Below are 23,244 nucleotides of genomic sequence, written 5' to 3' on the forward strand. Positions count from 1 at the left end.
GATGGAAATATGGAGGAATAGAAGCGTGGATACAATGTGCTTATTAAGATAATTGTGGCACAATTATTCTTCGGTATAATTCGGAAAATACCTTATTAAATAATATGCTTTGTTTATTTAAAAAAAAAACAAACAATCTTACCTAAAAAAATTACCGTTACTTAACTAACATGGGTATTAAAATAAAACTCTATTGACTTTATGACATTTTATTATCGAAATCAGAATAATTTACATTGTAAAAAATACACATACTCGGTAATTGTTACGCTAATTTTAACAATTTTTGGCTCCAGAATGGTTTCCACGTTTAACTGCTGCAATAACTCTGACTAAATTAATACAATTATAATGCATTAATATTAAATGATAATAGCATATTTCAATAATCGTAATCTGTATGAATAATTTTAATAACATTGCTTTACATTCCATAGGCCATTCAAGGCCATATAGTGATTAAATAAAACTTCAAATTTAATATCAGAAACTGATACGATAATTAGGTAGAAAGGTAAAATTATATCCTAGTATCTTTGGCTTAAATAAAAAAATCATCAGTACATAATAAAATATATTTCTTCCCAAATTTCTTATTCATTTATCATGAAGAAAATAAGGGATATTCATAGTAGTCGAGAAAGTTCTACGTAACACTTTATATTTAGCATATAACCTCAATTATGTTATAGATAGAGTTCAAATCTAAGTTTATCTCACAGAAGGCTTTGATTGTAACTTACGCTAGATATAAACTTATCTACTTAACGTTTAAATGTATTAAAAATAAAAGCTGCATCTTTGGAGTATTTACGGATGTCTGAAATTTGAAATGAAAGAAAACTCGCGTGTAGTAAATTTGGAATACCAGTTAAGTTTCAGTATTAATACCTTCAAACATTCTATTAAATATATAAGTATAATACAATATTAGGTATTATTTGAGTACCGTACTCGAATAATAATTAGATACCACAATTAATAATGAACATAAATCTTCATATAAATATTTGTTTTAAAAACGATAAAGCTTGAAATAGGATTTATATTATTAAAGATATGAAATATATGAGTCAGTAATATTAAATATTTTTAATGTAAATTGCTTTAACTGACACGCGACTTTGCTTTCACATATATCCCACATTAAACAAGTCTACATGCTTATTATTGAAATACTGTCACAAAGTTGATGAATTAAGCGATATGTATTTTATTTTAGAGATTAACGTCCTATAGTACTAATTGACTAACCACTTGCGGACTATTGATATTACTATGATTTCTAGCTATTTCTAACTATTACGAAGGCAAACGAGGTTGTATATTTTTTATTTATAGCAACACTTATCTAATTGTCTATGGTATTAATGGAAAAGTATGCAGCGCGTTGTTGGTATGGATAGTCGAAAGTTTAGTTTGTAGTGCATTTTTACAATTGTTACAAATTATAGTTAAACAACTCTTTATTTGTATGTGATAATAATAATTTTGTACTGAAGCGAAGAAGGATTAATTATATTAAAATACAATTATATAACTTTATATAGAGTTATTTCTTGTAAAAAATAATTATGAAAGACTGTGGTGGGTAACACAAGGATATCTTATACAATAATCATGATAATGTTTGAACTTAATTATATTCTTAGTACTAACATTAATTGACAAACAAAAATAATAAGAAAAAGCTCTTATAGGTACAGCGGCAAACAATTGAAGTCTACCTATACCGAACATCGACAGTCATCTCTTATTAAATTATTTTATACAGCAATTTTAACCATATTTTTACACACCACAAACTCACATTGAAACGAAAATTCATAAAGAGATTGGAATCGAAATGAAATATATTTGGACGGACAGTACAGATGCCAACGCAAAAAGGTTGTGAAAGAAACAAACATGTGCGTGAAAAGAAACTACTGGCCACTTACAAAAGGAACGCTTAAAAAAATAATTCGTTTGAAATAAGAATAGATCGAAATTACGTGAGGTTATTTCGCCAGTCTTCCTGCGGTTGTGCCGCAGTGCAGTTGGTGGCACACCACCGAGATTGTGCTGTAGGCGGACAAGGATTTCCGCCGGTTCGTTGTCGTCGGATTATTCTTCTTGTTCGTAGCGCAGAGCCGACACAGCCGCCTTCACTTCGACAAGGGCTCCACTGCCCCCAGTCCGACACTCGACAATCAAGTAGCTCTATCAAAAAACAATGCTTTCTATTATGAATACATAATTTTTTTTTTTAAGTTCCGTTATACAAAGAAAATATGAAAATTGTTACATTTTCTAGTGCAATTATAGTTAATGGAATAAATTTGTATTCATACTTATTCATAATTTTTGTATTTTTAACAATACACATACGTTTCACAATTTAGAATTCATATGATTTACGTAGCTATAATTCAAATTAATGCTTTTTATATTTTGTTTTAGATGTCAGTATATTGTACTTTAAGTGGTAGCAAATAAAAGTATTTCTATTTCTAAATTCAAAATCCAAACTATACTGTTTGCTTACGGTAGCATAAATTTTTACACGAGCCCTATTAAATTTTATTAAGACCTGTTGCACAATTCATTTTTTTTTTGTTATTGCGGGCAACAGAGCTGATGGTTTGCTTGAAGTGATCACCACCACCCATGAACATTCCCAGAGTTAGTGCCAATGCGCTTATATGGGGTAAGAGATAAGAGAAGGATACGCACTTGTCCTTTTTCTCTTTCTCCTCTCAGCTGGGTCCGTATTATCGGCTCGCATTTTACGGCGGCGCCTCGCTCTGTACCGCCGGGCCAAGCTGCGCAACGCGGACCGCTCGCTAGCCGTGGGCCCAGATGTGGGCAGCTCATTGGCTGACCTCGGCTCTTCTGTTGTGCTCGCGTTGTTCGTTCTAGAGAGGTTTTGGTTAAATGATTTCATTGTGTAGATAATCCTAAGTGATACTGTTTGAACTATTTCTTCATAAAATCATATATGATACTAGCTGCGCCCCGCGGTTTCACCCGCGTAAGTCCGTATCCCGTAGGAATATCGGGATAAAAAATAGATGTTGGCCGATTCTCAGACCTACCCAATATGCTTACCAAATTTCAGAGGAATCGGTCAAGCCGTTTCGGAGGAGTATGGCAACGAAAACTGTGACACGAGAATTTTATATATTAGAATATGATATTACGTAGCAAACGTTTGTTTTTAATAATTATTTTAAGCAAAAATTAAACCTCTTTTAAATCGTCAGGATTATACCAAATTACAATTGTCATACACGGGTGGTGTCAGCTTTGAAATAAAGAAAGAATCATCATCACCCTCAATCACCCAAATCAATCAGTCTAAAGTTCTAATGAAACTATAAAAAATTAACCTATTAATTAATTATAAACCAACACTCACATTGAATAATAGGAATAAGCACCATCCGGCGTTGTTAATGAACCTTCTGCGTAGATTCTGGGTGCTTCAGCTCTCTCTACTTCGTCAGCAATAGAAAGAGCTCGATTGCCGTCAAGCACATCGATACTATTATGGTTTAATTTATCCAACTGGAGCACATCGTATTTTCGGTCGTCGCTGTCACGGTGAAATACTTCGGAGAGCTCGTATTCGCGCAGCTACAATGGAGTAATTGTTTAATTGAAATGAATAGGTCGTGATAAAATGAAGCACATGTGGTGAGGAAACGTAGGTCTAGAAATTCTTATTTCTTTTTATAATATACGCACTTATTTAATACAGTGAAATTGTATTGAATAAGTTTACTTTTAATACAATATATTTGAGAAATGATATTGTTTACTTACTTTAATAAACTGAAACGTTGCAATCGGAGGTAATCTTCTTAAGTGCGGGTAGAAGAAGGATCCGGCGGGGTGGGAGGGGTAACGCGAGGTTATGCGGTACGCCACTCCTTGTGGAGCCGTCGGCCAGTTCGGTGCTGTGAATGTGAAACCGTTGTCTGTACCCGCGTCGAGTGGATCAACCTAATTAAATTAATTATTAATTATAATATTGTGTTTTATTAATTATATTATTATTTTCGTTTTTCTGTTTTAATTATAGTATTATATTCGTATTTCTAATAAAACAATAAATAAAATGCAATCAACGAATAAGGAAGGAATAGATTACTAATTAGCTATTAATCTTTATTACGGAGAGGTAAAGTAAACTACAACTAAAATAATACAGCTATCATTCTCACCTCAATCGTTATACTATCCAGCCAGTTGCCATCAACGCACAAATCAAAACTGTCCACTCCGATGAACCAATCCGGTGATGGAATCATTCTAGCCATGACTGATACCTTGGGAGGAAATAGTAATTTGTATTGTACATATCTATGAAGACATCAAGTAATATACAACCTCTATAAAACGAAATTGTCTGTATTTGTAAATTTATGGCTATCCAATAAAAGGCGACGATACATTTTAATGGTAATCGTCTGAATAACTTTCGTTCCGATCTAAAATCATAAATCTTTAAACGTATTCCTAAATCATTTTGCCCATTATACTTCAGGAAGGCGAGGAATATTTTGTTTTTATTACAGCTTATGTTCTTGACAGCGGTGACATCCCTTTGAAGTGACATTCTACCATTTCTGAAGACGGGCTTATTCTCCATAGCTCTAAGAAAGATAAATTGGTAGTCGAGTTTCATCTGATTCATAGATATTTTTTTAACGATTTTTTTTGTCAAATAAACCGTAGGCGTTCTGAATATTAACCGATAAAAAAGGAGGCTTTTCTTTACAAACGAGATAATGCTAACAAGTCCCACTGACAATATAAGCTTAATTAAGCGTCAAGTTAGATCATTTATCATCCAAACTTTTCCAATCGAATTGACAAATGGACGCAAATAAAAAGTACGCAATGAAACAGTAAACAACAAAAATTAGTCTTAACTGGCAATAAAATGGCTGCGATCGCGATAAATTCCCCTTTTATTACCGCTCCATTTTCAATGGACTCCTGCTTTTTTACTGACGTGTAATTATTGTTTGCATTCCGGGGCATTAATTAGTGCTGAAAAACGATATTTTCGGTAGCTTTATGTAACGGGAATTTAATTGCAAAGTATCAGTTGTTCATTGTTGTCCGTTTATCGTTATCAGTTTCATGGAAATGATACGATTTCATTCACATTTTAATTATCTTTGCATTATATTTACGAGCTCGCGGTTTATTAATGCTGGTTGTAAATAATGATGTTGATAATTCGATGAGGATAAGTGGCTTATATGCAAAGTGGGGAAGCATTTTGGGTAATTGTTAATTTATAATAAGCTTATTAAAACATTGTATGTTTATAAAGTTAAAATACTAAGACCAATGGTGTAGAGCTTAAAAGAAGATTATCAACCATTTCGGGCGTCATTAAATATTTTCAATACAGTGGCTTTGCCATATTTAACGAGGGTTTATTCTCTAATCCGCAATAAAGACCCTTAAAATTATGTTAATTAGTTCGTAATAATAAATCTTGAGTGTACGGAAAATAAAAAGAAATCTTTGAAAATCCGTGACCACGCTCGCTGTAAAGTGTTCGAAACGTCGGGTTAATAATATAATGAATAAATCGCGTTTAAAATCCGTTAAAAAGTGTTTAATTTCTAAATGTATAATACTCGCGTAAAATCAAACACAAGAAAATACTAAATCTTTGAAAAGGTTTTTAAACATGAATTTGGAAATGAACATGGAAACCATGTTTATACCATGATAAATTCAAGGCTCAAAACATTGACTAGATAAACTTGACTTTGAACTTGGAAATATGATTGTTAAAACATGCTCACCCTAGAATGATTGCCATCTACAAAGAATTCGGCTTCAGTGCGCCCAGTGCCTTGTCCAATCGCAGGTGCCCCGAACACATCCAGTGTCCCCGGGCTGGAGCCGAGGGAGTCCAATCTGCCAGTTTCCGCGAATTGCTTGACTGGCAGTGATACTCTGCGACCGAGTCGGAATAGGGTGTAGGACCGGCTGTGGGATACACCTGTGAAACATTGAGAAATATTAGTAAGAGGAATGTAAAAAAAAAAATTGGATTGAATTTGAAACCAAGCATGTCGTATTAAACGAACAAATCACAGAAAGGTTTTATTTTTAATATTCATAGTCGTTAAGTCAAAGGCAGAATATGAGCTTTACTTTTTTTATGTGTATTTTGTTTATAATGTAAAAATTAATCATAATATCAAAAATTTTTTTTTTACAGTTAAATTTTACTTTATCTACAAGTACTTTCTATACTTATAGATATAAAACTGACTGTTTGTTTGTTTATACACGCTAATTATATTGGAATTTAAAAAATCTTTTAGCTTTGAATATATACGTAATTTCTGAGTGCTTTAAACAAAAAAAACCGGGGCGGATCGCTAGTCTATATAAATGCATCGATTTGTTTTCTACTTGAACGTCAAAGTAAGTCCCACAGTCATAAACAAAATGCAATCTGACAACTTCACTTTTAGGCCCTTTGGATAAGAGTTAAATTTTCATCTCAGAAGTTGGATATATAGTTATCGTAATAGACTATAAAACATAGAAAACCCTATCTTTACATACGTACGATACGATACATATTTTCCGTCTGCAGTATCGATGAGAAAGTTCTAGACCGCCAAGCTGCCTGGGAAGTGTTTTAACAGTGTGAGTAACAATGTTTTAAAAGTGTTATTTGAACCTACAAAGGAATACTAACCTATAACCGTTGTTAGGGCTCTTTAGTCGTTCGTTTGTTTATTTATTGATTATAATTTAATAACCTCGGGGCATGATTATTTTGAATGTAAAATGTTGTAACATTGATATGATTTTAAAAGTGCAACTACAGAGTTTCTTGCCGGCCCTTCTCTGTAGAAACTGCTTTCTGAACCAGTAGTAAATATTTATTTTATTATATTATGACGTTTCAAAGTGCTTCGAAACGAAGTTGAATAGATAAATTATTAAGTTTGAAAGTGTATTTGACACAATGTTGAAATATCATAATATTGAAAGTAATTAAAAATAAAACATAATTAAGTACCTACTATTATAAGTTATTACAACAACAAGGAATAATCAATAAATCATAACATTCCTTACATTACACTGAACTAGATTCCGAGGCACGTCCGTTCGAAACAAAAAACAACTAAATTCCTCAACAAATTATGAAATATCTTCGAAGTTAGGGAAAAATAACCCGATAGTGTAAAAAGTTTGGAGATCAACACTCGGGCAAAAAGAGCAGGGGCCGGAACGGATTAAAAGTTTTCGTTGATCTCAACAAACGCCGTTAATATTTTTTCGTGTCTTTTATGTTTACGAAGCAATTTGCTACCCGTTCACAGTCCATCTAATATTTCATTTCAAGTTTGTTAAAGTGTAAAAGAAAAGATTTGAGCAACATTTTGAAATTAATAGCGGGAAAGCTACCCTTATCGGAAAAGAGAACAAGTAAACATCTTTTTAGAAAAGATCGCAGAATGTATATATAATAATAATGATTGACTAGAGCTTTCACACATATTAGCGAAGCAATTAATAAAAAAGGAAAAATGAGTATTATAATACTTATTATGAATCTATTTATATCATATATGATATAATATTATACGATATAAATCTTTATTATATTCGTTACTAAATTATCAAACTCATGACATTACACTTTGGACAAAATCAGAGGAGGTAAATTATACCAATATGCAAAGTAAAATAAACAAAAACAATGAATATTTATACTGTATATTTACTAATAACATTACATCATTCATATGAGTATACACATTCATTTTCCCTAAGTATGATTATTTTAAAAGCAATCTCCAATAAGATTACTCACGTCTACGTCAAATCGTAAATCCAATTTAGTAAACAAGACGTGCAAAATGTTCACGTAGATAAGTAATTTTATTGTTTTTAGCGTAGTTTGTTAGTCATTTTTCTCTTAAAATAAATTTAGTCCGAGTCAATCTGACCTAGAAACTATTTCGCGGAACACGTCGCCGCGCATCGAATACTTTGCTCGTAAAAATGAACGACTCATTTAGAGAGCTTACTAGGTTAAGCGCTTTTACATTTCCACTGGATTGGCGAACATCGAGGAAATGAGATACATAAAATATGAAATTATCTTTAAAAAATATGTATCCTATACCTACGGTTACGTATAATTAGCTTAAAACCAAATCGTTAATTTTTAAATACATAGAGAATAGGTATAAATAATAATTTAATTTAATACGTAGACAGAATAATATTAATGTTTAAAATGAATTTCTAATAATATTATATATGCAAAGTTTACAAAGTCGACGAATACAGTGATCTCAAAAACAATATTTTTAGGATGTAAAAAAAAACAATTTAATTGTTTCAATTTTAAATTTCATAATTTGCGTAGAAAACTATTGCATACACATTGAAATACTTTTCTACGCAAACAATGCAAATAAAACAAATGTTATATAAAGGTCGCACAATCGAATGAATACCATTAATTGTAATGATTGTTTACATAAGAGTGAGTCAGGAGTTGATGAACCCGCACGTTGCCAGTTGGCCGTGTTACAAAACTCAGAATAAATGCATTAATGTAAAAACTACTAATCTTAAAATACTTTATCTGCTCTTCTCCTTTATAATCTAGATTAGTTTGATGATTCATTTATGTTCATTTCGTTAATATAGATCGCATATAAATAGTCTGAAGAAGTCTTTGATTATAACTTTACTATGACATTGCTAAAATAAACATTCTGTTATTAATAATAATTAATAAATTCAATAATTAATTCCCTGAAACTGGACGAGCAAATAAATATCATATAAATTACCCATAGACTAGGCAAAATGAAAGGTATTTTTAAATCTATATTGTATAGATACGTTATAATAATTCTTGATTAACTGCAAGATACATAATTGATTGGTCGGCACCATGCTGGCATTTAATCATCATGCTGTCCGTGTCATATTGCATTTAAACTGACTCTCTATCATAAATGTAGTGGTATTACGGTATTGATGTGTCATCGGAACATATATAAATTGGCATTAAAACCGATCATTTCCACTCTAACTACAATTATACACAAATAGGCGGATTAATATCTACACAACCAAATTGCAAGGCTTATTTCCAACAAAGGTAATTATCTTTGAGTTTAATTACGCTAATATAACTAACAGCGGTTGATTTTTTTTATTAATTATTATCTTTGCATGTAATAAAATATTGGGTTTGTTTACATTCTTTAAAAAATCTTATTATCTCCACTATCTCCAGTAATAGCAGCATAAACTATTCTTCACAAATTGGCGAAATTTAAAACTTGTACATTAAAAATAAATATAATTTCCTTCAGTGAAGTTCCGTATTAAATGAGTATATAGAACTCCAGCAACTTGAAAAAGCCTCTACGTACAACTAAAGCAATTAAGAATGCGTACCTTAAACTAATGGGCTTGTTTTGCCAAGCCAAAGCTCTTTTCCTAATTTCTTTTCCGGAGAAAAATAGCTGAATCTATTTAACGATAGCATTAATTTGTATAGCTGTAGTTTTTGCTACTGTACTTCTAAGTAATCTAAACGAAAAGATAGTAAAAAGGATCTATCCTATTTACTATCTTTTCGTTTAAATGTGCAGCACAGTTTTTGTTAACTTTTTACGTGAATTTGCTTTCAAACATGTTGCTAATATTTATAGATGTTACATCTGAAAGATAACCTACGTATGTTTCAGTTTAACCATAATTCTGTATATTAATATTAAATCTAATCATTATATGTGTAGTATAATTGTAAGCGATATAGAAATAATTATATTTCACAGGATGTGCACTAGAAATCAAAGTGCAATGGAAATAAAATAAAAACTCCCAACTCGAATAACATTAGTCGTGTCGTTAGTTTAAATAAAGCCGTGCTAAGTGTATTTCCACGTATTCGTTCAGGTATCGAATGAAATGCGATAATCTAGTCACAATTGAATCGTTGCCAACCGAGTGAATAATCGATAAAGTACCTCGTATGACACATTTTGTGATGTAATTCCCGAGCTTTGGTGGCGCTTGGCTAATTACCGTCTAGTAAACGATGTTTATTTTCATATTTTTAGGAAGTTATCTTATTACGCGTATCAAGTTTGAACTTTATGTAAAAGGAATTGAAGCTCATAATTACACAGACGCGTTTACCTCCGGAAATTCTTAAACATGAACTATTCACTATATTCAACTAAAAAATAAAACCGTACATCATTAAGATAACATAAAAACATGCTTCGTTTATTACGTTCTAGAAAATATCTTGAACAAGCTAAATAAAAAAAATATAAGAGATCTCAAAGGTGATTTTTATCTTAAGCTTCGTTTAAGTACTTTTTCTGCTAAGTTTATTCTAAGAACCAAGTTTTTAATTGTGGTTTTATGTATATTACAGCTAATGCTAGCTGTTCAAATTGCATGAGATAAATCTCTCACATTTTCGCATCATTACGCGTAGATGAATGTGCCACACGCCTCATCAAAATATCGTGTGGCGCCGAAATTGCCTCCTCAATAATGCCTCCAATTTACAGCTCCCTTGAAAGTGGATCGAATGACGAAACAAGAGCAATTTCCTGGGCCATGTAGGCGTCGACAAACAACGGGTAATCTCTTAAGATGTACAATTTATATCCAAATAAAGCGGGATTATTTTCCACTGTTTGCTTTTATACGCGTACGAAAGGCGAGCGTCAAAAATTGTGACTTCGTGAAGAAATTGGGCGTGTTTACTTCAGGTAACGTCATAATAACTTTATCAAAGTGGAGCATTGAGTTCTATCATAACAGGTTTATTGCTGCTTGATATTACTTACACTGTTTACTAAAAACTAACGCTATATTTTGTCAACTGTAATATATAACTGGTGTTTCAAAAAGAGATTTGAGTTTTGGTAATGGCATAAACTATATACTGTTATTTTCATAAAACTCATCGTTCTAATGAAAATATCATGATGGTCAATAATATTAGTTATAAAGTACGGTCCCTCATTTAAATTTTATCTTAATTTTTAATATTGTCTTAATTAAGTCGTTTTGAATATTACAGAATTTGGGGCGAATTCAGCAACCTGACCTACGAGCGAAGTTCGCAACCGAAAGTTATTTTAAGAGCACCTACAGGCAAAAAGTTTTGGTACGTTTTAGTCACAGATAAGGGCACCTCTTAACATCTGTGTAGGAGTTGGCTTTACGAGTAAATTATTTAGCATAAAGGAAAAGTTTATGTGGGTATATAATTGAAGCTTAATTAAATTTATGACGGTTGGTTATCTGTTATATTTTTATACAAGCTACTTAGCTGAGATTTTCTGAATATTCAGTAACTTTTAGAGAACGATGTTTAGTTGAAATTAACAATATTATCTTACTCTACTACATAACTGTATATATCTGACGATACAATACCTAGATATATATTATAGCGAATTTTAATGGCGTTAAAACATAAAACTTTGTGTACATAAAACTGTATGAGTACATAAATATAGGTTACTAAATACAGTCATATAGTAGACAAATGACTAAACGGGTCGCATAATGGGGAGTAATAACCCAGTCTGTTGTGAGGACCCACAACATTTAGTTACGGACGTGTATTTCACTACGAGTGAGAGACCTCGGGAAGTGAAGGGTGGTTAATGGCCAAAGCCCAAAGACCTTTAAACTAAATAAACACTTATAGTTATATTTTCTACCAGTTTTAGTTTTAAAATATCTGTATAAAATAGTACTATATAATAATTATACAGTTTTAAAATATCTGTATAAAATAGTACTATATAATAATTAAATATCATTGTTTGATATTATGTTCTTGTTCTTGAATGGACTCTTTGTAGAAGATGATTACAATAAAATTGGTGATACACAGATCAGAGAGCTAAGTCTGCTATCCAAAAAGCATACCATTACGATTCAATTGACAGTCAATTACAATTCAATTTTGTTTTTTTTTTATAGTAATAAAATTTGTATTTTGCAGAAATCAAACCGTAGTTGTAATTATATTTAACATGAATTGCAATAGATGAGTCAATTTTAGTGTTGCCAACGAAAACATACCATGACCTAATTTCTATGGGAATTTAGTTGCTATTCTATTGGATTCGATTGTGTTTCAATGGAACACTATTGATCATAAATATTATATAGCAGACTACCAAATCTGTCAAACCATTCTGAACACGAACAAATTGGAAGACATTTGAAGCATTTTTAAATAGACTTTTAAGCAGACTTGGGGCCCAATTTGTTTTCCCTATTACATCATTTTAAGTTTCAATTTATTTCCTTCTTCAAGAAACTTACAATCAACGTTAGTCCATCGTATTAGTGTTGTTCCCAACTTCCCGAAACACAATAGTGTTGCGTAGTGATCTTGTTTCCTGTCACTATCGATAAGTGTCTATTTTAGTGGTCAGTTTTGGCTTCTGGCCAATCGTGTAGGGCGGATGCAGTATGGTACAACATTACTATTTAGTTTGTATTTCAAAGGTTGAAAATTCCGATGTAATTGACATTCTTGATAGACATAATTGATGGGTTACATTGAATTAAAATTTTAAACATACGTAAAATTATTTCTATGCAAGTGAACTGTTTGTTATGTTTATAAATCATCTATTTATATAAAACCATTGCGCGCCTATTTAAGGTTTATTAGACGTAGGTTCTAGTGCTACTTTATATAAATATTGACAAATTTGAATACCCTTGACCTAAATATCGGTTTGTTTATACAAGTCTAGACTCTTTAGTGTTATGGAATAAATTAAATGGATATAAATTTAAATTTCATGTATTTTCATTATAAGAACAAATTTTAAGCATATCGTGAGTATAACGTAATTTTACAATTATTAAACTTTATTGCTAAAATTAATTAGTTAGACGACGTTTATTGTAAAGTAGGTACTTAATGTACGTTGTCATAAAATACATTTTTTTTTCATAGGTAAATATAAGAACCGTGTGGTCAATTCATTTATCACTGTTTCCTTTTGGCATCCCATTCTCAAACCCTTTTAGGGTTGGTAAATCGATTTTGGCGCATTTTTAAAGTACTGTAGGAAAGCGTGATCACGTATTATTCAACCAAAATATGTAACTGTAATAATTGGCAGTGCATGAATAGATACAAGCAGGTAAAGTGCTATATTAATAATTCGAAATTTAATTAAGAAGTTATAGATTTTTTTATATATCTAAATGTTCCGCTGGTTTCTGTATATAAGATTATTTAAGTAATGTTATTTGTTTATGTGTGTGCATTGGACAATAAAGTGTTTTCCAATTACTGACTTCTCATGTTAACAGAATTTTGACTAGCGGACATGCCTGCTCCAATAACTATCCTAATGAATAATCCGATTTATTTGAAGAACACTTAAATTTTGCGAATTGAAGTTTATTTTAACACAATTTAAATGTCTTTTATGCGAAAAGATTTCATCTGAAATTTTGTTATTGAACTCTCCCCGCAGCGTTCACAATAATGAAATATTATTCAAAACTTAAAGTTTGAAATAGTTTCGTTTCGAAGTGCACAGCCAATTTCGTAATCATCACAGAGACAAATATTTCATTTCACACTTTCACAACTGTTCATTCTGGCACAAAAAAAGGAGTTTATTTGATTGGTATCTTCAAAATTTATTAGATTTTATAAGAGCGGTGACAGAGTATAGTGAACTAGAAAATGAATAACTATTTTATTCGCGTTAATGGGATAACAAACGCCAAAGAATACCACCACATAATGTAGAACAATAAATTCATTCTTAATACAAGTTTCATTAATTGTAGTTTTATTATACCTAATAATAAAATCAATTTATTTCTCGTTAAGTATATGTATATGACATACACGTTTCTCTATTCATTGATAATCATGACACGCTAGTACATACGTATACATACGTATAGTAAACAAATGCTAATAATTAAAAGCAGTATTAAATCTTCATATACTAACAATAAACAATAAACCCAACTTACCATAGATACGTGACCACTGCGCCGGGGGTCGCCAGTCCGGATAATGTTTCGGGAACTTCTCCCTGGTCCAATACGTATGCAATACCATTTTATACACCGTCATCTTATCCGGATTACAAGTGTCGACATCACTAGGTGATGGCGCCGCCGCGACCAGCGCGGGCAGCAGGAATACCAGCCACATCATTTTATCGAGTATCGATGTACTGGCTCAGCACTAGGTAGCCATTGTTCAGGCCTCCCCGTAGCTGTAACAAAAGAAAATATTACTAAGTATTTTTAATTTGAGCATAGCGTATAGGAATATGTGATGTAATTGACTGAAATAAACAATGTTGCTGTGAAACTTAAAACGTTAGTAATATACATCAACAAATGAACAAACAAATCATTAGTGTAGAATAAATAAAAACAAATTAAGATAATTAATAATTGAAACTATATGAATATTCAGTTATTTTTATAATACTCCTACTCAAGTTTAAAATTTTTCATTTTTATTGTTTTAATATAAATATAGTGTTGTATAATTATGTGTTTTCGTTTGAATAAACGGTAAAATTTAAGAGGTAACTGTCAGAGTCTTTCATATAGCTATAATTGCAAAAACTCTTAAGATAATTATAGCACTTAAAAAACGAATTCGGTTGCTATGATAATATTTTCAATTAATTTCATTGAGATGATCTCCAAACGCCCACGCAAAGCTATTCTAGCGAGGGCGTATAAAATTAAATGAATGGACAGTTCAATTATAACCCCGTTGTTTTTATTAAAATTAAGATCGATCCATTTCTGAGAAATCGAAACAAATATTTACTCTATCTGGGCCAGAGATTTCCCGTGACGTAAAGGTTAACGACCTTTCTATTTTGGTCCCTTTGAGGTGATAGCGTCTGAATCAACATCAGGATTGTTAGTAAGACCAGCCAAATGTCAGACGTTAGCCATACATCTGTCAGGTGCCTATTTGCTAATGAAAGCTTGGCCTGTACTAAATATTATGGACAGATATCTTTATTGCCAACCATCAGCGAATCTATGTTTCATGTATGTTTATTATTCGTCTTTTTTAGTATCTACAATTTATGTAGTTTCACATTTTTCTTTTGCAAAATTTTGACTATTACAAATTATTTCATAAGTTTCTTATCGTCTAAATCTTTACCTATAGGCGTAGAATCAAATGATCCTGTGGTGGTTTGATTCCCAGTGGGTACTAGAAAAAAATCTCATCTAATAGGATACAGAAATCTGATTACCTGCTTATCATAAAAAATATCGACCAGTAAAACTTGTCGCTTATGTGTAAAGTTAACACTAAATGAGTATTTTGTTTGTAATCATAAATAAAATAACAGGACGAATGAGGTCTTGTGAATAATGTATGCTATAAACGCCATTATAAACCTATCACATTTTTAAATTGTCTTAATCAAAATAATACTATATTTATAGGTTCTGATGTACCCATCATAACAATTACCAATGAAGGATATATAACAAGGGTTTAATAACATGTAATCACTTTGTCAACGTTCAAATTTGAGGTACAAAAATGGGTTCTTACTATATAAGTAAGTCCCTAAATTACTTATGAAAGAAATAAGATTATTAAGAGAAAATACCAAGTAAAACTGAAGGTATGTTCTTTACAAAATTCGAAGCAGTTTCGTCGATAAATTCAAGGGTTTTACTCAATACATTTTACAAGGAACAATTCAATTACGGTATAGAGTATCGTGACGTGAATGAAACTTCATGATATATTAAAAGTGCGGTTAGATAGGAGGGTAAAGACCCTTGCTACCAATCGATAAGGCTAGTACATATCATAAATGTAGGTTAGAGAATATCGTTTAACAATATTTATTTTATAGATGAATTGATTCGTGGTTGTTGAAGATTATGAAAAATGTCATCGGTATATCCTATCCTACTAGTCCTATCCTACTATCCTATTAACATTATAAATGCGAAAGTTTGTAAGGATGTGTGTGTGTGTTTGTTGCACTTACACACAAAAACTACTGAGCCGATTTCTGAAATTTGGTACGTAGATAGCTAAACAACTGGAATAACATAAAAGCAACTTTTTATCCCGATATTATACGGGATACAGACTTACGCGGGTGAAACCGCGGGATGCGGCTAGTTCCTAATATGTTATTAATTAATTAATTTATAATATATACAGTACCTATATCGCAAACAATTTTTTTGTATGCAAACAGCGGTTGACAGATATAAGCGCTCACAGTAATGAATTATGCCAAGAACACGAAATCAAGAGTTGTATTTTGCTATTAAAATGTGTTAAAAATATTTCTATTCTAATTTATTACATTATTTTAACATTAGAATTTTTTTTAATGTATATAGAAAGTTTATTTAATACTGGACTGTGTTTTTTTCTTGACTTAATATCCACTTCAATTATTTGACTCTGATAAGCCCAGTAACGTCGCTCTATAGATTATAGATCGAATTTTTATTGAAATCTTATACCGTTTGTTAAATATGGAGATTCAACTTTTCTTCCATCTTTTTACGCTCTAGGAACCACTGCTCCGACTGAAAGTATAACACTAATATGTCAGTATACTTCTTGTAAGAGTAGCGCTAAAATGAACCTTATCATTCAATAATTAAGAGGTAAAATATTATTCTAAAGTCCCTTTTCATATTCAAGCCCAATTTCCGCAAATTTTTATGCTACACTTAGAACAACGTGCAAAATTTTGAACACGCCCCAATTTCAAAACAGCACGCCATTAATTGTCCCTATGCACAAGCCATAGAAATTCACCTTCAGGTATCATTCCATTGTTCTCTTTGTTTTACCCACTCGGGTCACGTGCTACCCAATCAGGGTTATGACAGGTTCATTCGAATAGATATGAAACGTGAATGGACGTGATAAAAGAAATAAAAAATGGCGAGTAAATATAAATATACTTAAGCAAATATAGCACAGATATAAAATATATATTAAACTAGCTCCGCCCCGCGGTTTCACCCGCGTAAGTCTGTAAGTCCGTATCCCGTAGGAATATCGGGATAAAAAATAGATGTTGGCCGATTCTCAGACCTACCCAATATGCTTACCAAATTTCAGAGGAATCGTTCAAGCCGTTTCGGAGGAGTATGGCAACGAAAACTGTGACACGAGAATTTTATATATATAGATAGATAAAGAAAGATAAAGCACTAAAGCTTAAAATGTATCACATCCGATGGAGTTTTACCAAATTTAATAATCCTAGTAATATTATAAATGCAAAAGTTTGAGAGGATGGATGTATGTGTATGTGTAGGTTTGTTACTCTTTCACGCAAAAACTACTGAACCGATTGCAATGAAATTTGGTACGTGAAGCTGGACAAATGGAATAACACATAGGCAACTTTTTATCCCGATATTCCTACGGCATACGGACTTACGCGGGTGAAACCGGGGTTTAGCTAGTTGAATATATTTTACAATATTCTGACAATCAATTAAACCGACTAAAAATTTTAACAATATTATACACGTTTTTATTCTTCCCTGTATTTCATTATCTTGATTAAATATGACTCGTAATATAATTTATTTCCAAGAACTTTCAAGTTCTTTCCGTCAATTTACCTTGGTTTTCCGTATTCAACGGAATCAACCCCTTTGTTTTAGTCCCCTGGGGTATTTTCGCCTATTCCGTTATTTCGTGGAAATATATATCACTATATTATACATAATAAAAGTGACGTGTCTTTATAAGTTTTTGTATTGAAATTCGATCTGAACAACATTATTAAAAGAATGAAGTTATAAACTCAAATGAATAACATATTAAATTTATTTTTATTTCACGTTCTAATTTATGTCTAATGTTAGGTATTAGTAAGCTGTAAGTTTGTAAAGCTATCGTACCATAAGACATAATCACGATGAATAAATAATCATAATCCATTTCACCCGAATAATCGTTAAATAACGCACATAAGTTCATAGATATTTATAAACCAGCAACAAGATACACTTCTTAAATATAGAGTTAAGCGTTCCTTAACTCCAAACCACGAACTATTAAACAATTCAATTAATAAAATTGAACTTCCCAGTAAGTTTCGTGAGGATAGCGGTCTAATGAAGATTTAACAATTCACGATATTACTCCAGGGGTGCACTTTAAAATTTAAGTTAAACTTAAGCGCTGTTGGCGTTTGCATTATTTCGTCATGTATTATTTTTAAGTGATAACTGAAGAACAACTTTTCGTTTAAGACAGCCACATAGCAATAATTTAATACCTATTACAAGTAATTTAAAATTAAATTCGATTTTTTATGGCAGAACAATCAATGTAGTAGCTAGTCCATCTAATGTTAAATGTACCCGTAAGTACTAGTAACTCTAGTGGAGAATGTGAAAAAAAATCTCACATTAAATCGAGAAAAAACGCTTCAGTAACGTCCACTATGATCTATAAATTGAAAGGGATAAATTAAGCAGCACAATCATAGAATATACATCTTTATAAAAAATTTTCTTAATTCATAAAGATATTAAAATTTCCCATCGCTTTCATTCAAGTAAGATAGTCTTAAGCTTTGGACACTAGGGATGCCTTTTTTTATGTCATTGCGGGCAACCGACCTGGTGGTTCGCCTGATGGTAAACGATCACCACCGTCCATCAACATTCGCTGAGGTAGTGCCTCTGCGAATGTGCTGCCCTCTTTTAAGAGGTAAAGGAAAAGAAAACGATTGGAAAAATAGAATGGACTGGGACGGCTGAGGAAAAGGAAAATGGCCTCCGGCTCCCCCACTTACCGACGAAACACAGTGGCATGCCACTATTTCACGCCTGTTTTTTGTGGGGGTGTGGTACTTCTCCGGTGCGAGCTGGCCCAAATCGTGCCGAAGCGTGCTCGACTCCCACAATAGAACACAATAGAAATTAGCCTTCATTACTTTCAAATATACAGGATGTGGCATAATTATTGGATAATAAATACAGCTACTAGTGAATGTAAACGTCGCTGTACAAAAAAATACTAAACGAAACACGAAAGTAGATTAAAGACCACACATCAAAAGATGTAGAGTATTATTAAACCGAATGGCAGACCTAGCCGTGGGATAATCCATACATTATTACTTTTAATATTTATATTGATACTTAAATACACATAAGTATGAATCTATATAAATAAACGAAATGCTAAACCATTTGTGGAAGGCCTTCGCGTGATTGAAACTGTCCATCAGTTGTTAATAGTAAAAGCATTGTCATGTTGTTTGTGGATCATTTAACTATCTATTTGGTTTCCGTCGGTTTTGTTACCAAAATATATTTGATATTATCGCTCCGTTGGGATTAGTTTAACCGAACCGTCTGTATGTCTGTTGGACCTAAATTAGTTTTCAGGTCATGTGGCAGATGCCTTGAAGGTTATGTTATTCATAAATTTATACTTTAATACATAATATAACGGAGTAGTGGTAGCTCAGTTGTTAGAACCTTCTTCATATTGTTATAGTGGTAAGATGTAATTTAATTTTAAAGATTCAAAAAATTTATTGTAATTTATTTTGTTACTTTGATTTAATTTGTAAGATAAATTTTTGAAGTCATGAATAAAGTTTTATATTTATTTCCCTCCCATCAATCTGTTCCTTTCTTAAAAATATACATTCATTCATTATGGCGACGCATCAAAGCGGATCTACACGTCTAGATAAACGCTAGCCCGAAAATAGATTCGAAATAGGTCATAGTAACGGCTGAAAGGTGTTTTACGCAATATATACTTTAAAATAAGTTTGTTTGTCCCCTACGCTTTTACTAACCGTGAAAATAATATTTATATGCAGAAAATAACTTTGCATTACATTGAATACAATTTATCAAATGTCGCTTTAACTTTACGGTAGAAAAATGCGGTTTCTAGCATTATTTTATCATCTACACAATTCAGTTTTTATTAACTAGACTAGCTAGTTCCCCTTAACCTCATTGAACAACTGGACCGCGTGAACGTCTGGAAACTTCAACAAATTAGTTTTACATAAAGGTATAATACTTTTCTCTAAATTTCGAACCGGACCACAAGAGTGCTGAATAAACAATTGTATTACAAATAACTTGTAAGAAACCATATTTGGGTTTTTCCGTATGGAGCCAATATACAAAGGCAGGAAGCGCTGCTGATCTTTGTTAAAGCAATATTAATGTAAATTATGTTATTTTATAACCATAAACTGAAATTTTTGACAGCTTTGATTTCAACAACTCGATTCTTATAACGTCAGAAAACGTCCGAAAATGCTCATCACGTGTAACAATTTTTATTACGACACAATTTCTATATCTCTATAGTTTAGGTGCTCTGTTGCGGATCCATATAAGATGTTCCAGTTTCTAAAATATATTATAAAAATATATTATAAAAATATATTATACATGTTGCGCAGACTTAATACCCATACAAAAAAAAAGAATCATTCAAATCTGTAATTCTGGATTAGCGTGTACAAACAAACCTACAAACAGACACAATTTTATTTGGAGCACGACGAGAGCACGGCTCTATTAACGTTTTAATCCCCCACCAATTATTTTCTAGTACATTCAATGTATAGACGGCTTTTACACTGTTTTATTATATGTATGTACATGGTTTATTCTACAAATATAGTAAAATTTTAAAATTATACGTGGTTTAAAAGAAGGTATAATCCTGTTTCATAATAACCTATATCCATTTATCCGAAATAATCGGGACACCCAGCGGCAGTCACAATAATTTCAGATCTATACTTAATTATCAAATTGCAATTGATTTGTCTATTGTAAAAGTGCTTCTATATGTGTATATAAAAACAGGTTTTTGTAGACAAGAGTATTAAGGTAACATAAAACGTGTTTATTATTTAGAGAACGTAATACGAAGGGGACTGGTGGGTATTTATTATAAAAACAAAATATATCAGATTATTACAGTATCCATTCGTCATATTTGCTAAATAATTATATTCAATATTTGATTATTATTAATCTGTGTATTTTTAATACTGTACTTTTAATAGATGCATCATCTCTATCATCATCATTAACTCATTTGTTCTCACTGTCATAATCCACCACGCTGGCCATGTGCGGATTGGCAGAAGTCACATGTCATCGAATCTTTAATTCTTTGACATGGCGATTCATTTTACCGACTCGAGCGCAGGTGATTTGAAATAATACATATTTAGCATATTTATGAATGATTTATGGAATATATTCTTTTTCTTGCACGCTCGTCCAGCCTCAAACCCCCGACTTTACGCTTTAAATCCGAGGTCTTAACCGCTGAGTCACCATTGCTCTTTGTACATTAAGGACTAGCTTTTTGCTTGATCCTTAATTTGTTTTGGCTCGACATTGTAATGCGATGTTAAAACTTTCAACTGATATTCCAACTCGGTCTGTATCCTTCTATGAGGGTCTAGGGTATTTTCATACACAAATTATTTTAATTCATAGGTTTTCAATCGTTTTCAAAAAGGTTTTCATCAGTCTTGGTTTCGGAATTATAATTGTCCCTTTGTTATGTTTAACATGGGAATTGGGAACAAATAATATATTTAAAGAAACTAATAAAATAAATAATAACAGTGAGCTGTAATAATAAATAAATAAATCAGATTAAATATAATTGGTTTCAGTGTATCACCAATATTGTGGGATTGTGTGATAGCTGCATACATCTAAACTCCGTGAAAAGAGATATTCTCAGGTTAAAAGCACCTTGTAATCTTAAAAGTTTAATGGTATATAAATAACAATATATAAAAATACTATAATAGAAAAATTTATTTCGTCTACATAAAATATTCATGAAAATAATATCAACTGATCGAATAATGTAAATCGCAGAAACTATTTTAATATTTCCAACATCTGTCAACGCTAACACTCGAAGGATCCGAATAAATTGATATTTCAGCGCTTCAGTCGTTACACTTTACAGGCAAAGTCACTTTCAATTTCTGCAAAGCGCTTTACGGCGCTTGAGCGTGACAAGCATATACGAGGAAGCCTTTATTTACGTATGCCGAACGTGAGATTTGCTGAATCACTAAAGATAAAAATATTTCGGAAATTTATTGCTATATTGACGATTTCAGCATGGAAGCGTAAATTGACACGTATGATCCATCAATAGTCATTTGAATAATAATACAATATACGTTCAATAATATGTCGCTTTTTACTCATATAAACTACATTGTGAGTCTGTTAAACCTGTTCATTAAGTTTATTAAGTTTGTTAAAACTAATGATTGATTCAAATTACCAAACGTAATAAACACACCCTATATTCATAATGCATCGCGCTTTTTATGTCACCAAAAACACAATTTATATAATATATTGCATGTTTATGAATTGTTTTTAAATGTATAAAACAATTTATAAACACGCAAGAAGCTCAGGTAAATATTACTTATATTATTATATGATTTTTAAAATCCATACTAGTAATCTAATAATATAATACTAATAATATAAATTTTAAATGTTTTTATCTTGGCAATCTCACAGGAACGGGAACTATGCGGAGAAAGCCCCGGGATTGTCTATCTTATCCGGCGAGCGGGCGAAAAGCTAATAAAGAATCAGTAGACCATTCAATATTTTACAGTATGAATATAAATTATGACGTAATTATGCATGTAACATTTGAAACAGTAGTAACTTTCATCAGATTCACTCCGATTTACTCCGTTTCATGCCAGGCAACATGTGCTGCAAAACGTTAAAAAAAGTTTCAAAGCAATAACAATAAAGTTAAAAGTTGACTGCGCAAAAATTATGATCATAATAATTCTCTGGGGCGTACTAAATCATTGTGTGTGTCAGGTCCTAATGGAGGCAGAGCGCTAACATTTTTTTGCACAATTGAAAAAAATTCTTGCAGGGAAATTTTAATTTTTCAGCGCCGTACATAAAATTCTCTATGGCGTTTAAATATGATAAATTTTGCTTAAAGCTTTGAGATAGCTTTTCGTTAGCAATAACGGTCAATAAGATTTTTCTTAACGAGTGCTTATAAGTATACTAGTACTAGTTCTTATTTATATACTTAGTCTGGCCATAAATACTGTTACACTTAATTATAAAAAAATATTACATTTGAATTTCGAATCT

The 23,244-nt window shown here is 31.7% G+C and overlaps 1 protein-coding gene and 1 long non-coding RNA gene across 2 annotated transcripts in view; one reads left to right on the plus strand and one right to left on the minus strand.

The window, feature by feature from the left end:
- Positions 1-215: 215 nt before the first annotated feature.
- The window catches only part of LOC119833813 (spondin-2), a 26,061-nt gene continuing 3,032 nt past the window's right edge, over positions 216-23,244 (minus strand). The window contains exons 2-8 of the mRNA XM_038358000.1: positions 14,062-14,309; positions 5,814-6,013; positions 4,209-4,313; positions 3,808-3,987; positions 3,401-3,618; positions 2,716-2,897; positions 216-2,202 (exon numbers count right to left, since the gene is read on the minus strand). Coding sequence (XP_038213928.1) covers positions 1,991-2,202; positions 2,716-2,897; positions 3,401-3,618; positions 3,808-3,987; positions 4,209-4,313; positions 5,814-6,013; positions 14,062-14,248 — 1,284 coding nt within the window. The 5' untranslated portion in view covers positions 14,249-14,309 and the 3' untranslated portion in view covers positions 216-1,990. The remainder of the gene's footprint in view (positions 2,203-2,715; positions 2,898-3,400; positions 3,619-3,807; positions 3,988-4,208; positions 4,314-5,813; positions 6,014-14,061; positions 14,310-23,244) is intronic.
- LOC119833815 lies at positions 9,085-11,655 on the plus strand. Its single transcript, XR_005287976.1, has 3 exons — positions 9,085-9,160; positions 10,593-10,796; positions 11,111-11,655. It is a non-coding gene; the product is annotated as an uncharacterized LOC119833815 (long non-coding RNA).

The sequence above is a fragment of the Zerene cesonia genome, chromosome 18 (genome assembly GCF_012273895.1).
Source record: "Zerene cesonia ecotype Mississippi chromosome 18, Zerene_cesonia_1.1, whole genome shotgun sequence".
Lineage (NCBI taxonomy): Eukaryota > Metazoa > Arthropoda > Insecta > Lepidoptera > Pieridae > Zerene > Zerene cesonia.